The sequence below is a fragment of the Merops nubicus genome, unplaced genomic scaffold, assembly GCF_000691845.1.
Source record: "Merops nubicus isolate BGI_N331 unplaced genomic scaffold, ASM69184v1 scaffold23482, whole genome shotgun sequence".
In the NCBI taxonomy this organism is placed as follows: domain Eukaryota; kingdom Metazoa; phylum Chordata; class Aves; order Coraciiformes; family Meropidae; genus Merops; species Merops nubicus.
Window position 1 is genome coordinate 1,164 of NW_008591907.1, and position 15,592 is coordinate 16,755.

The 15,592-nt window shown below is 41.7% G+C and overlaps 1 protein-coding gene across 2 annotated transcripts in view; it reads right to left on the minus strand.

The window, feature by feature from the left end:
* Positions 1-376: 376 nt before the first annotated feature.
* The window catches only part of APBB2 (amyloid beta (A4) precursor protein-binding, family B, member 2), a 76,774-nt gene continuing 61,558 nt past the window's right edge, over positions 377-15,592 (minus strand). For both annotated transcript variants that reach the window (XM_008935004.1, XM_008935005.1), the window contains 6 exons: positions 7,726-7,840; positions 5,123-5,210; positions 3,980-4,063; positions 3,363-3,478; positions 1,502-1,681; positions 377-886 (listed from right to left, as the gene is read on the minus strand). In XM_008935004.1, coding sequence (XP_008933252.1) covers positions 719-886; positions 1,502-1,681; positions 3,363-3,478; positions 3,980-4,063; positions 5,123-5,210; positions 7,726-7,840 — 751 coding nt within the window. In that variant the 3' untranslated portion in view covers positions 377-718. The remainder of the gene's footprint in view (positions 887-1,501; positions 1,682-3,362; positions 3,479-3,979; positions 4,064-5,122; positions 5,211-7,725; positions 7,841-15,592) is intronic.

Sequence of the window (15,592 nt, forward strand, 5' to 3'; positions counted from 1 at the left end):
AGCTTTGGTGGATCACTCTGCAACTCAGTTAATCAAAACACTTCTGGATTTTTCAGCATTGGTTTGGTATTAAACATGATTCTTCTTTAAGACCATAATGTATAACCAGGAGATGAAATGATGACACCATGATTCAAAAGCATGTCAGGGAGATGTTAAAAGGGTTTGCTAGACCAGTGCTGGCAAACAGTTTAAAACTAACAGGTGTAGTTCTGTAAAAAATAAAACTTGGTACTTAATCTCTAGTAATTCAATGGTAGCTAATACTTGGTACCTAACTCCAGGGTTGAAATCAGAGTGAAGTGCTGTAGGACTTAAGATTGGTTTGTGACACATCCAGCTCAAGACGGTGAAACTATCAACTCGGGCATCATTCACTCCAAGGACTTTAGCATGAGTTCACTGGGAGGGACGTGGCCATATTCTTTTTTTATGTGAGTTTAGGTAATGTTCTTGTATTTACAATCAAACAGACCTTCCATTGCTCATGATGTAACTCACTGACAGCAAAAAATTATTCATGCTTCTTTTCATATCACACGATGGTGGCAAGAACGAGAGAACATGCTTGTCTAACATAGTTTTGATAAGGGTAAATTCTCTGAAGACAAAGCATCAGCAATTGGAAATGGAAGGCCAGACATCATCAGTTCATTTTCCTTAGTGTAGCTACTGTTATCTTCAGTTAAGTGTTAGGAGGATCTTCTCTCTTACGCAGCTATGGCATCTCAGTGACTGGGCGTTTCTGTTTCAAAGTGTCAATGAGGGACAACACGCCTCTTTTCACGTTAGTTGTAACTCTTCTAGTCACCGAGTCTGCAGGAGGTGGGGGAGGTCGAACTTTCTGTGAAGGAGGTCTGGCTACTAAGCACTTCTGATACCGTAACTGCAACAAAGCAAAAGCATTCCATCCTTACTGTATCCAGTACTTTCACAGAGCACTTTAAATACAGTTTTAACACTTTCTCATTAAATACAGTCAGACCTCCATTTTGGCTGAGACAAACAGCCCAGATGAAGTTAATGGGACATTGGTCTGTCCATCTGTGGGCAGAAACCGTTCATTCGCACACGGCAGGTACTACATCATACAAACAGCCCTTTGGAAACTGAAAAACATGTTTTCAGGGTTCAGCTATTCTTGAACGAAGATTATTTTTCACTGCATTGTCAAGGGATTCTATAACACAACTCCGAGCAAAATGTTTTTGCAGCATTAGATAACTTGAGTAGTGAAAGAAAAGATTTCTAACTTACACAGATGTTGCAGAGGTTAGGAAGGAAGAGGATTAAAGGGGCAACGTTCATTAAACTGACATTTCAGCTATAAAAATGTTTGGGTTTAATTGAATATATCAAAATACAAGTTCCTATTTTTATCTGTTTTTTTCTTTTTCTGTCTCAAAAGTAAAGTAATCGCAAATTTGGAAAGACAATTATTTATTGAGGCAGTGAAAAAAAATGTTAAGTAGTATTAGCTGTCTTTGGAGAAGTCACTTACCATACAGGCAGCCTGAACAGCCTCCGACACGTTGCCCGCGTTCGGCTCGCACCAGAAGACGTGGCACTCGAAGTGCTGGTTTCCTGTGTCCATGATGAAGGCGAATGTGTGGACGTCCTTGCCCACGCCCATGAAGGACAGGAACCGCACACGACACTCCACCAGGATCTCCTCTTCGTTCTGGTTGCGGATCAAACGATCGCTCGTTACTAGTGGGTAGAGGCAGCACTGGGGAATTCCCTTCTATCTATCTGCATACGGAGACCAGTGACGAGTCCTGTTCCTCAGGGGTGGTACTGGGACCAGCTGCTGTTAAAATCTTTGTCAGGGACAGTGGGATCGAGTGCACCCTCAGCAAGTTTTCTGATGACACTAAGCTCTGCACTGGAGGGAAGGGATGCCATCCAGAGGGACCCATGCCAACCTCATTAAATTCAACAAGGCCAGGTGCAAGGTCCTCCACCTGGATTGTGGCAATGCAAAACACCAATATAAGCATAGGAGAATGGACTGAGAGCGGGCCTGAGAAAAAGAATTTGAGGGTGCTGGTACATGAAAAACCTCAACATGACCCATCAATGTGTTTGCAGCCCAGAAAGCCAGTTGCATCCTGGGCTGCATCAGAGGAAGTGCGGCCAGCAGGTAGAGGAAGGCGATTCTCCCCCTCTATTCTGCTCTGGTGAGGTCCCACCTGGAGTACTGCACCCAGCTCTTGGGCCTTCAACATAAGGACATGGACCTGCTGAAGCAAGTCCAGAGGAAGGCCATGAAGATTATCAGAGGGCTGGAGCACCTTTCCTATGAAGACAGGCTGAGAGAGTTGGGGTTGTTCAACCTACAGAAGAGAAGGCTCTGAGGAGGTCTTACTGCAGCCTTCCAGTACCTAAAGGTACAAAACCTACAAGAAAGCTGGGGAGGGACATTTTACAAGAGCATGTAGTGATAGGGCAGGGGTAAGTTTCAAACTAAAAGAGGGGCAGATTTAGACAAGATATAAGGAAGTTCTTCACTATGAGAGTGGTGAGACATGGGAACAGGTCGCTCAGAGTTGTGGATGCACCCTCTCTGGAAGTGTTCAAGCTCAGGCTGGATGGGGCTCTGAGCAACCTGGTCTAGGTTGTCCTTGCCCACGGCCAGGCGTTTGGAACTAGATGATCTTTAAGCTTCCTTCCAACCCAAGGTATTCTATGATTCTAGGACATACTGGGTGTGCTGAGGCACGGGCTTGATCTCCCCTTCCAGGCTATCATCAGAAGACCGAGGCTTTGAGCATTAGTGCCCAGCATTCTGCGCAGTTTAAAAACTGCTTATTTTGTGAAGAAACAAACCAACACGGCTATCATGACTCAAAAACATGCTCCCTTATCACTGGATTGTTATACACATGTTGATGTAGTACCTCATCAGCAAACATATACAACAGACATTCTTCAAAAGTTTCATTGTATTAATCTCTATGGGAAATGCTCTACAAAAGGATAATTATGTGAAACTCTGGTTTTAATATAACCCTTGGCTTCCATACCAAGAATAAGGTAAATACAGTTTAGAATTTAGGATTGCTACTTAGGGCTATATCCAAAATATTTTAGGCTCAAAATTCCTAGAAAGGATAACACTGGTTTTGTTTTAAGTATCTAATGAATACTTATAATAATTTACTTCTGAGAACATGCTTGAAATGGTAAATAAAGCTGAAGCTAATACAAGCAGCAAGAGCCTCTGCAGACTCTGGAAAGAAAGAAAATGCAAAATAAGCAAATGAATTACAATGTAAATTAACTCTTTCTAGTTGTGCTTCTGCATTCTTGTTTTTCAACGCTCACGTAAAATGTGTTTTAAACATGCCAGTCTGCCTTACTCTTTCATTGATAACTGTGACAGTAGCATCAGCGACGTTCATGGTAACTGGCATCCAGTCCTCTTTGCTAGAGGCAGCCATTAGACTTTCAACGGCACTGTTCAGAGTATCCATTCCTAAAAGAGAAGAAATGCACTGGTGAAAAATAAATACACAAGCAGACAATAAGAAAAACATTATTTACACATTGTAGTACAGAAAACAGATTGGTTTTGACTAACTAAAATTAATTTGATGATGTAAGGAAGGGTTGTGAGGTTGGTTTTCTTCATCTGCAAAACCAAAACAGGTGCCTTTGGCTTAGAAAAAACAGGATAGCATCTTGTTCAGCTGCTGCACTGTTTCAGTTCTCTAGGGCCCTTCTCATTAGCAGAGCTCAAATTCTGAGAAAGCAGCAGAAAGAAACTCCACCTTCTTGGCAGCTCTCAAAGTACTCTGATTGCAAAACAGATGTTCAAATGAGGCCCTGAATATTAGATGTCTTCATGCCTGACCGCATATGACTGGAGTCCAAGAGTTGCTACCCTTCAAAAATCACATGTTCATACCTGGATAGCCAGGGTCTAGACTTTACAGTTTATGGAAGGTACTTTGAAAGTCACATAAGTGTTACATACCCACAGGTTTAGCTACCGGTAGCATGCCCAGGTACTGGACGTGGAACTTCTGTACCAGTTCTGTCTTTGGTGTTGGGAAATCTACTGCATGGGAGCAAAAATCAATTTCTGTTAATCAGCATTCACAGCAGGGAAAACCACTTTTATTTCATCAATTGCATAAAACAGTTTACCCAGTAACTGTACTCTGAATGTACTGTATTGATTAAAACAAATGTTTACTCCTTCTGACAAGATTAATGCCCAATAATTTCTAAAGGAATTAGGGAAAACTTTGCATTACCTAATTCTTGATGTATGTTAAGCATAAGGTCACCTTATCTTGCTGTCATATGAAAACACAGAAAATACAGATTAATGGGTCTCTGAGACATAGAGACCTAAGTTTCACTGCATAACTATGTAAGATCTGGAATCTGTTTTTATTAACATTCCTGTTAATATATTACACACAGTTTACACGTAATCAATGCTGCTGTCTGAGCAGACAACTACACAGGCTGATGCATGGATTAAGAGCAAGATGTTTAGTATAAACTGGTAGATCTAAAAGCATGTAATTTCCTGTAAAGTTAACACAAGGTAGGTTTATTCTCCTGGACTACTTTCAAAACAGCAACTATTAAACCAGGACTGCTAAAGGCACACAAAGGCAACTTTTCTTCTATCATGCACTAGAATGTACAGAAGACCCTTAAGTTGGACGCCAACCACTTGCACCCCCTGCACTGGAAATTGCTAATATAGAGATGCTGACACCTAGGAAGAGTCCTACTACAGCTCCTCTGAATCCAAATTATTAACTGGAATATATTTGGGTTTTTACGGAAAATTTGACCAATTTCTCCAGTCTTAAATCAGGAGGAATTTTGACTTGGAGAGGACAATACGTGCAAGTAGCCACAGATAAATAAGACTGCATTTTGTTTTAAAATACAAATGTTGCAGAGAGGACATGCACAAGTTGATGTAACATAGCAGGACTCCACTACTGTCAACATCACCCAGTACATGTTTAATGTAATACAGGAACAGGTTACAGTCAGATACAGTAATTAAAAGTCAGGATTATAATCCTGTCATCTCCAAGCAACATGCTCCATTTTGGTCCATGCCAAGGATGCTAGCTGTAACACACAGTACCTTGCAGAGGAACATCAAGGGTGACATTTGTCCTGTCTTGCAATGAGCTGCAAGCCATAGCTTTAGCATTCTTCCGTTCGGCCATAATCTGAAGACAACAGTGATAATACAGCATTTTATTTAAAAAAATACAGTACAGTAGTAACTACAAGTATAAATTTACTCCTATTAAAACCCTAGTTTCTGAAATCTGAAATAAGTCAGAAGCTATATGACTAAACAGGTTATTCTTTTAATTAACAATTTTAATTTTCCTCAGGTTTATTTACCATACCTTAATGACATAAAAAGCTTAAGTAGTGTCCAAGCCTGGACAAGGGAAAAAAACCTCTAGCCATTTTTATCAACAGCAAAATTGCAATGAGGAGTAATATAGTGAGAAATATAAATATTTAACACACAGTGATCATTATTCATGTTCCTCTCTGGTCTATCTTCTGCTGTGTATAATGTTTTCCATCATTTTTATGTTTCTTCTGGAACTAAAAACCCCATGCCAAATGCAGCCAGTTCTTCCCTCCAAATGTATAATACTAGCAAAAGAGGAAAAGAAATAAAACACTTCAAAATAACCACTTTGGATGATTATTCCCTATAAATGTATGACTAAGAAGGGACACAGGGAAGCTAACAGAGGTTTTCCAAAGCTCATACACGAAGCATTGCTACCTGCTTCTTTATGCTATGACTGTTAACTGTAATCAGGCTATAAAAATAACTGTTGTTCCAGCATATGAAACTTGGTTTGAAGATGCTTCTAGCAAGTTTATGTGGGTGGGGTTCTTTTAATTATTTTTTATTTTATTTTGAAAGTATTTTCTGTTCCATGGATAATATTCTCTCCTGCAGATGAAAAAAGATACCTGCTGGTTTAGGAAGAAGCCCTAACTCAGCAAAGAGATTCAGTGTGTGAGCACATGGCAAGTGCTTCCCTGATTCAGGATTACATCTATTGCTGAATTATGAAGGAACGTGCTATTCTGTGCTACTGTTACCCATGGTTTTAAATGCCTAATTGCTCTCTTCTCCAAAATCAATGTCAGGATTTTCATGTCATAGTTGTGTGTGACAGCTCTGCTCCCTTTCTGATACCTCTGTGTATAGCTACCATGGCATTTACTTGATGGTGATCTCACTGGCTAAAAACAGCTGTGGTAGGACCTGTGCAGCACGCTGCTCCCAGCTAGACCTGCCAGAAACATCTGTGAGAATTGAGATAGAGGAGCAAGAAGAGGGACATAAGAGGTCTAGGCTTCTCCAGTCAGCCACTGCTGCAGTCTCCAGTGTTAAACTTCACCAAGCACAGCCTGGAGCTCCCTGGCCAACCTGAGCAGCTTCCCGAGTCCTGCCACCTGCAACTCCTCAGGCATCCAAGCCCAAAGAGAGCTGCCAGGCTTTGTGCAGTTGCTGTGCTACCTTCTGCCTCTGCCTCAGGCAAAACTCTGCTGCCCAGAAGGTTACAGTAATGCACACCGTGTAAATGCCTATATTCTTTGAATGAAACATCCACATCTACAGTGTTGCAAAAAAGAAACATTTTTAGACTATAGAACTGGCTACAGAGGGGAATTTGGCATCAGTGATTCCATTCACTAATATGAAGACAAAATGTAAAAGCAAATGACAGGCATACATTAAATCAGCAGAATTCTAAAACCTGAAGGTTTCCTAACTAGCTTTTCTAGAAGAGCTGTGACTGACCAGGAGGGCCAAGGTACACAGGGATAACCGATAAGGTTATTCACCTCCACAGCCCACTTCTCCTGTAGTGCAAAATGACATGTTCTAAGGAAAACCCAAATGAGCAGTGTATTTTTAAGAAGGGGGATGCAGCCTCAGATCCACTACAGCTCAATAAAAGAATAATAGAAAAAAGAGTTTCAAGTAGACTGGTTTAACTGCACCTCTATAAAGTGTTTCAATCAGATTTCCCTGCTGTAAAGGATCTGCTGCCTTGCTACTGCTCCATGAAATGACCGTACAGAGGACACTCACGGACTGATCATGCAAGAAAACTGAAATTAATAACCAGGGAATGGTGGCAAATGTGTAAGGTAAAATGACTGACAAGAACATGCCTCTCCAGTATTACAGACAACACTATCAGAAGCAGGAACTAAGATCCTTTGGTGTTTTTAACTAGAGTAGCTTAAACCCTCACCTCTCCTTGATTTTATTTTTTTTTCAGTTGGCAAGGTAATGTTAGCAGCTATTTTCCTGTCTGTCCCACAGGATAATACCTCTGCATAACATTGCTCAAGCAAGGCCTGATTTATTTATGACGTTTAACATCCCTATTTACCATTAAGTGAAACACCATATTAGTTTTCCATTTTGAACCTTCAGCTTCTTCATTATTCAAGAAAACCTTCAGTCTCTATATACACTTGTCCAATCAAAAGCACACATCATCTTCCTCAGATCTAACTGCTCGCCCTCCCATCACTCCCGTCCACTTGTGTCCTTTCCTTTGCAAATTCTCTAAGCTGTTTCTCATTGCCAGTGACATAAACTAAATTAATGCTGCGTACGATCACTGGTTGTATGTGTTGGGCTCAGAGATTTCCCCACAGACAAATACAGCTGGCTTTAAATCCACTTGCCTTCGAGCAGATTTCGTGTAAGCTTGTGGCGATGGCTTTTGCGGGTGTGTCACATCGGAACACATGACATTTCAGAATTCTTGTGTCTTTGTCTCTGGCCACGTAAGCAAAGTCTCTGTGCAAACAAAACGCATTGACATATTAGAAACAAGTAACATTAACTAAGGCACTAGGAACAGTAGCATCTCCAAAACAGCAAGTCCTATTTAAATCAAACAAGTCTCTGTCTCTCACCTGTCAGAGGATAAAACACACGCCTTAGACAAATGAGATCTGCAAGTGCAATAAATTGCATACCCATGAAACACACACGTAAGGTTTAGTGCTTAATCTATGTAATTTAAGAGCTCATTACAGTTTCCTAACACTGGCAGTTTATTGAACTTAGACCCCGTAATTCCCACTGCAATTGTAAGTACATGGGAAAATTTACTCAAATATTTTATTAAAGACAAAGCAGAAGAGAATTAGAAATTAAGAGAGAAAACTCAGCTCTTAAATGCCAAAAAATCTGAGAAACAGCACACAGTCTCGTCAGAGAAAAGTCGTATTTCAAAGCACTGTATAGTGTTTAAAATATGCAGACAGTAATTAGAGATCTGGTTGCATAAGGGAGACTTGAACCTGCTGAGCTTTGCTCACACTAATTGGCCTAAATTTCTGGCCTTATTTTTTCAAAAGTTAAATAAAGCTGCCCTACAAAAGAGATTTTTGCACCATACAGGCTAGTCAACACGACATAGCATAGCTTTCTAGCCTGGGTGATGAAAGCGCCAGGATTATATTTATTTGTTCTTAGGCTGATTAAGACTTAAGAGTTCTTCTGAAAAAGTCCAAGCGGTAGCATGGTGCAAAGAAAGCATCAGGGTTTGGGTACATTCCAATTTTGGGACACCAAGTTAAGTACTGCCCCTGCCCCAAGAGCCCATCACCACAGTCCCGTAAAGTTAATTTGCCTTCATGACCCTTTTGGGACAAAGACACCCATTAATCCTCATGTGCTGGGAACCTGAAAATGGCTGTGCAAGCCTGCAGAGGTGGGAACCAGGCAAAGCCAGGCTTCTTTCCCTCTCAGTTATCTTCTTGTTGTACCAGACCGTGCTCCTTGGTCTTGCACCTCTCTGCCTTTTCATGTCCTCTGAGCAACCACAGCCCAGTTCTACTTTATGACCCGTCTCCAAATTTCTCTGGGATTCTGCATTCCCAGAAGAGCTATGCTGAGTGGCTAACTACAGTTACATCAGACAGGGGAAGCTGGAGCTCCCAATAGCTTTATACACCTGAAGTCTCTTTCAGTGCCTTTCCTCTTTGCACGGAAACAATTATAAGCAAGATCCTAACTGGTGAAGAGACAGGAGGCATATTCCAGGCAGACAAAAAATGTCTTGTCCCTCCCCTCCTAAACTACAGGTTTTATATATGGGAATACTTCAGTTTATACTAAAGTCTCTAAGTATCCTGAGCACGGTTTGATGTAGCAAGGATTGCCAATTTCTTTGTTCATTGTCGTTTCCCAGCAAATTGAAGAATTTTGTTCTGAAGTTATTCAGGGAGAACCAGGGACTGTGGAAGATGGGACAGCTGAACTTCCAGCTCTGTACAAGATGCGAACATTGTCCTGCAGTTAAGTACCTTACCTGTATTTAATTCAGCAGCACTAGATCCTGTCATCAATGACCCCTTGCAACAAAGGAGGCAGCTGCCCATAGCCTGGGCTGCTCGGTGACAGAAGATGCCCTGAGGTTTCCTAGCTCCAGCCTGACCCTCAAGCACCTCAGCCACAACCTGTGAGAGCCTGTGGGCATGCTGTTCCTTTTTGCTGCGCTGCAAGTTCACAGAGATACTGAGTTCCAGCTGGAATCCTGCTCCTGGAAAAAGGATGATGCTTTTTGGCTCATCTGTACATGTGCCAAGCCTTGCTTTAGAGTGGTTTGTTCCTCCTAGCTTAGTGTTTCAAAAGCAAATGGAGGACTCCTAGCTGGTCTCTTGTAATAAAACTAAGAGAAGGGGGCATGGCTCATCTACAGCCTACAAAAAATTAGCAGCAACGAGGAAAAAAACAAAACCAAGCACCATGTAAAAAAACGTTGAGATTTTTGCCTTTTGAAGTAACCTTTCAGTATTACTGATGCTCCTGAAAGACCTGCAGTGCAGGTATTTGGAAATGTGCAGGCTCATGGAAGTCCCACATACAATATCCTGAGCCCTGATGAGACCATGTCTGGTTTGAGGGCTGTAAGTGGGGAATTTCCAAACACCCTAAGCATCTGGGATTTTTGTTTTCTGTGTATTTGGATTTAGCTGCCATTTCAAAAGGCCCTAAGTTGCAGACTTCATATTTTTGAGTCCAAGTATCCTCCCTTACATGTATTTTAACTGCAGTACAAAAGCATTTTCACTTGACAGACATGGATTTGTGCCATAACTTCATTAAGATTTTCCCCTCCTTTACACACAAGAAAAACTTGTTGGCAGTGACCATCCCTGTAGGGTAGCAAAGGCACATGAACAAGAAGACTGCTGAACACACTGTATTTCTGGATCAAGGTCTAATCTTCTGGATTGTAGACATAACAGCTGAAACCTGTGTTTGCATTAAAATAACACTGAATGCCATCTATGTGACCATTACATAGCTACTTAGTTCCATTTACAAGCATGTACCTCAAATCAATACTATTCCTTCACAGACTTGTTTACAAGTGATTTATGCATTCCTTTACAAGATGATCCTAGGAAACACATTCTGTGTTGTTTTGCCAAGTTGCCTGCACTGCACGGAAGACTCTTTCGATAAACAGATATCTGCACAGCTCCAGGAGCACTGGTGCAGTAACTAGGATTTCTAATTATAAGGCCACCACTTTCAAGGAATTGAGCAAATGCAGAAGATAACTTGACCCTTCTGTGAGCCATACAGCAATCTTTTAGAACCTTCTTTTATTGGTAATAAGAACTAAGATGGGCAAAGCCACCAAAGCAAGTCATCGGGGCTTAAAGGACATAACACCTTGCTAGCAAAACCCATTTGTAACAGCCCAAGAAATTGTGGTCCAACCCTTGATCAGTAGCTCTGGCAACACCCTGGCACACTAAAACTGCCTCAATGAACTACTGTGCTTTGCTGTAGGAGATCATGTCAGGCAGGGCACCACCACTGCACTGCCAAGTCCCTGATACATGGACAACCCCAAGGGCCACATGAGATCTCACCCTGCAGGGAGTTTATCTGAGACCCAAGCTCAACTGTGAGGTTCTTCAGCCTTAAGGGAATCTGTAAGACAATACTAGTTGTGTTTAGTCAGCATGTTATCTCCCAGTGGAGGTAGGACTCAAAGGACAGATGAAATAAAAACAAACTGAACAATTAAAACCATGTTAAACTAAAGACTGAATTCTGTCAGGATCAAAGATTTTGGTCATAAAGGAACACAACTCATAATTATTCCTTGTAAGTGGCAAACACCTTAAATGAGAGTATTTTCAACAGCATTTTAGAGACAGAGGTGGATTAGGGGTATCCTGCTGAGCCTTATTTCTCTCACAAATGCGAATTTACTTTTCTGATCAAAGGAAACCAGTATGGAGGGCAGCACTTATTCTAACAAGCTCACAGACTTTTTGGTAAGAAGGTGACAACAACAGCCAAATGAACGCTCAGTGACCTCTCTGAATGGCAAGACCTGTGTTGAAGGCATGGAGGAGGAGTCTGCTGAGCGTTATGGATGTGGCATCTGCAGTGGGATAACTCTAGGTGACAAGAGGGGTCCCCTTCCACTTGAGTTCTGCCATGGATGTGCCAGCAACCCTGTTGTTCCTTCAAGAGGAGGATGCTAACAGTTCTGGTGAGACAGACCTGCTCTGCACTTGCCAAAGGGCAGATACTGCCCACAAAGATGCTATTTTTAGTCAAAATGCAATGCACTGATCTTTTGATGGAGCTGGTAGCCTCCTCTACATACAGGCAACCTAACACTCTCCTCCATGGACTGCTGCAGGACAACTTCTTGAAGAAACATTGACATCTCTACTGTTTGCACCAAAGTCTCTGATATGTGGCCTGGAAAGCCCCTGAGGCTGCGAGAAAGATCCTGGTTTTGTCCTGTGAAATTCCACTCATGCTGAGTCAAGCTGAAGAAGTGCCAGAAATGCCACTTCCCACCCATTGGGGTGTTGGTGGGTGCTGGGAAGGAGCTGTTGGGGGCACCTGGTCCTTTCTACAGCTCAGCAAATGCTGCCTCAGTACAGCAGCAGTGCACATATTGCTTCCATCGAGCCTCTCTGGCATCCTGCAGCTTCTATAAATATTTCTGCATGTAACAATATGCCTCCATAAACATGGTGGTATAGCACAATTGCACAAGAAAATAGAACACCAGCTAGTTTTGACTACTGAGAGCTAATAAAATCCTCATGGTGGTGTTTCAGACTCACACACCAGTGCTTCACTTTAACTACCTCAACAGCCTGAACAAGGTAAATGAGCTAATTACATGCATGGACTGTAAATACGCATAAACCTTTAGATGATGAGGGCCTGCCTCAGTAAATCTGCTGAGACAGAGGAAGAAATCTGAGTTCTTCAAAACCTGTGGTACTGCATCATGTGCAAGCCTGCCAGCACCATCTGTTTTCAAATCATCAATCAAAATTAGCAAGGGATCCATCCTTCTCCCTTCTGACACTGCACAAACAATACTACCAATTTCATTAATTCACGAAGCTACCTAAAAGCCCATGCACTCACACTAGTGGTCCTACATCGCAGCCCAGTAGTGGGGACTTGGACATGGTGGTACTGGCTGGCAGCAGCTGGCTCCTCCAACTCCAGCAGGAGACTTGCAGCCTTGCTCCAGGCATTTCTAGGTCTTGGGAAAACAAAACCGGGCTCCGTGCTGCCTCTTGGAGAAGAAAAGTATGGGGTATGGCTTTGGGAATCTGCTTCCAGCAGCTTTAATAACAAAATAAAACTGAGGAAAAGTTTTGTGTTTCCCTATACAGGATCAGAAGGCATCAGCTTCTTGTTTGTCCAAAGCCTTGAATACCAAATAAGCCTGAAGACTGCTCTCTGATACTTCTTTCACTCTGGATCCCTTCTGGGTCACTTAATCTGTAAACCTTCATTCCACTGCAGCTCACTTGAAGCTGATTAACATTTAAGTGAGATTTATGTGCAGCCAGCCCCTCTGATAATGAAGAAGTGCCAAGTAACGTGCTTGCAATAGAAATGCACGGAAAAGAGCAAGTGCCTCCTCCTAATATTCACTTGTCTACACCTTGCTGGGAAACAAGGGAAAAAACAAAGTGAAAAAAATGTTACAAAGCCCATGGCTAGATACAAAGCAGGAGTATCCTCTGTCTCAGCAGGGGATGTGTGCACATGAAATCTGTGGCATTTGAACCACAGCTCCTGACAAAATTCCCTTCTATGTCAGTGGGAAGAACAACAAGATGTTTAGTGAGAGAATAACGTACCCTGTTGCAGAAGAAAGACATATAGGCTTCAAACTTTAACACACAAGTCTAACACTTCCACTGATAAAGGACTATAGTCCTGTGTATTCCATAGTACATCTTTCTTTTTTTAAAAAAATAATTTGTGTACGTACTACACCATCTAATAGTATCTTTCTGGTTATAGGAACTGGATATAAACCAGTACTCTGGAAAAAGCTATGAAAAAAAGTAAGAATATTATTTTGCTGCAGAAGCAGGCCGAGCAGTTAGAAAGTTCTTAATTTTGAGAGTGTAATACAGAGAGACGTTTTAAAAAGCCATTTAGACAATTGCAAAAGCAATGTGAGTTGCTAAGTAGAAAAGAATTTCATTTTTACTCGCTCTTTTACCCTCTTTAATTGGCAAATGCCTACAGTAATTGACTAAAACTTCGATAGCCATACCTATTTAACACCTGGCTAAGCATCACTTAGCTGCTCAACCCTGGACTAATATAATAATGTTAAATGCAATTTATGCTAATGCTGTCCTGTTTGAGTAGCAGTCATAGTAATTTACCACTGTTAGGCTGAAGTCCTAGGAGACATCCCAATTAAGTGTAGCCTGAAAGAGCACCACATCCTCCATTACCTTCTCACTATTAACTTATTTCTTCAAAGGAGTGGAGAACTGCATCAACTCTTTCATTCTTTGGTTGAAAATGCCCAACATTCTAGCCTTGATGTCTGAAATAGATATTTTTTTTTTTTACTCTTATCATTCAAAATTAAACTGCTGCTATTTAAAACAACTATATTAAAAGGATACACATGCAGGAAAATGTAAATTGCCTTACAGATTTATGTATTACAAATTGTAGCAAGAATCCCTGAACCAGAAAATTATATCCTCTGGGACTGGCTTGAAATTGATTGAAATTCATCCAGAATAGCCTACAGAAGATGACTGTTGATTTCCATGTACTGGTGTGGCCATACAGACTCCTGTGACTGCAGAGGTCACTGAGCACACGCCACCGGGCTGTGGGGAAACTGTCTCCTGAGTCTGTACCCTCCAGGCTTCTCTTGGCTTTTCTGCAGAGAGCTGACCCACAATTCATGAAAGCAAGAAACAAAAAGGGGAGAGCAACCACTGCTACAGCAGAGTGGGGTCAGAAGGCACCTGGCAGGAGGCTGCCATTCACTGGTGAGACACAAACGTCCATGAGAGCAGAGCAAATGAGCAGAGAAGCAGAAAAGCAACGCAAGTGAGAGAAGACACATGAGAAGAAAAGCAGGTGAATACAATGCCAAGCAGACCACACTCTGATGCATTTTTTTTCCATGACCAAATATTCTAGTATCACAAATGACAGAGAAGATGTGTTGCAAGAAACCCCCCAGTAACAGGCATGACAGAAATTACAGAGCTCCTGGATTAACACTTTAAATTTTTTATCAGACCGCTCTTTCACACAGGACAAAGGGGAATGATTAACAGCTGAAATGGAGTCTGGAACCCTGCTCAGTTCACTTGTCTTTTTATCAGGGTCACATTAAGGAGTTTGCAAAGTTAGGGAAAAAACCCAACAGCAAGAAACCAGAACTAGATGAAATAAGCAGCATTCACATAAGTTGCAAAATCTGTTTGTAAAAGACTTGTTGAGGACCTTTCAGCTTCGACGTCACCAACAAGATAACAGAGATGCATTCACAAAACCACTGCTTCCCTTCCACACCCTCCAAAGGAAACCCACAGGCCTTCTCCAAGTGACAATACCTACCACTTTGGAATCAAATCCTGCAGGAAGAGGAATAAAAAAAACCCCCAAACTACACCCTTGAATCTTCCCATATCTCCCAGGTAGTTATGGTGCACTCAACCACACGTACTTCTCTCTCAGTGATTAGACTCAGAAGAGATATGGAAGAGAATGTATTTTCTCTACACTTCTGACAGTTGCTGGCAATCCTAAAAATACACAAAAGCTTTGCAATTTTTCTTCACTCCAAGTGGACCATCCCACATTGCTCCTTCACCTCTTTGGCTGCTCCCTAGCTACAGCCCAGAGTGGTAGACTTGGCTACCACCTACATTAGCCTGGCCATAAATTTTTGATCCAAGTAGCTAAAATGTTCTCCCAAGCAAAGACTTTTGGGAACCTTTTTATTTCAGATCTCGCACAACTTGAAAATGGGTTTCCTTGTAGCAAAATGTCAGTTCTGCATTTATTAAATTCTCCTCAAATGGTCTGGCACTGGCCCAGCATAGCTTGTTTTCTTAATTCATGCATAAAGTTTGTAGGGCAAATTATCCCCAGCTGAAAGGCTGTCTGCTTCATTCCTTGATAACGTCACTTGCTAACTCTCAAGGAGGAGCTATGGCTACTTTGTGTGATACTCAGAGGCTTTAAGCTGGCAGCCCTAAAACA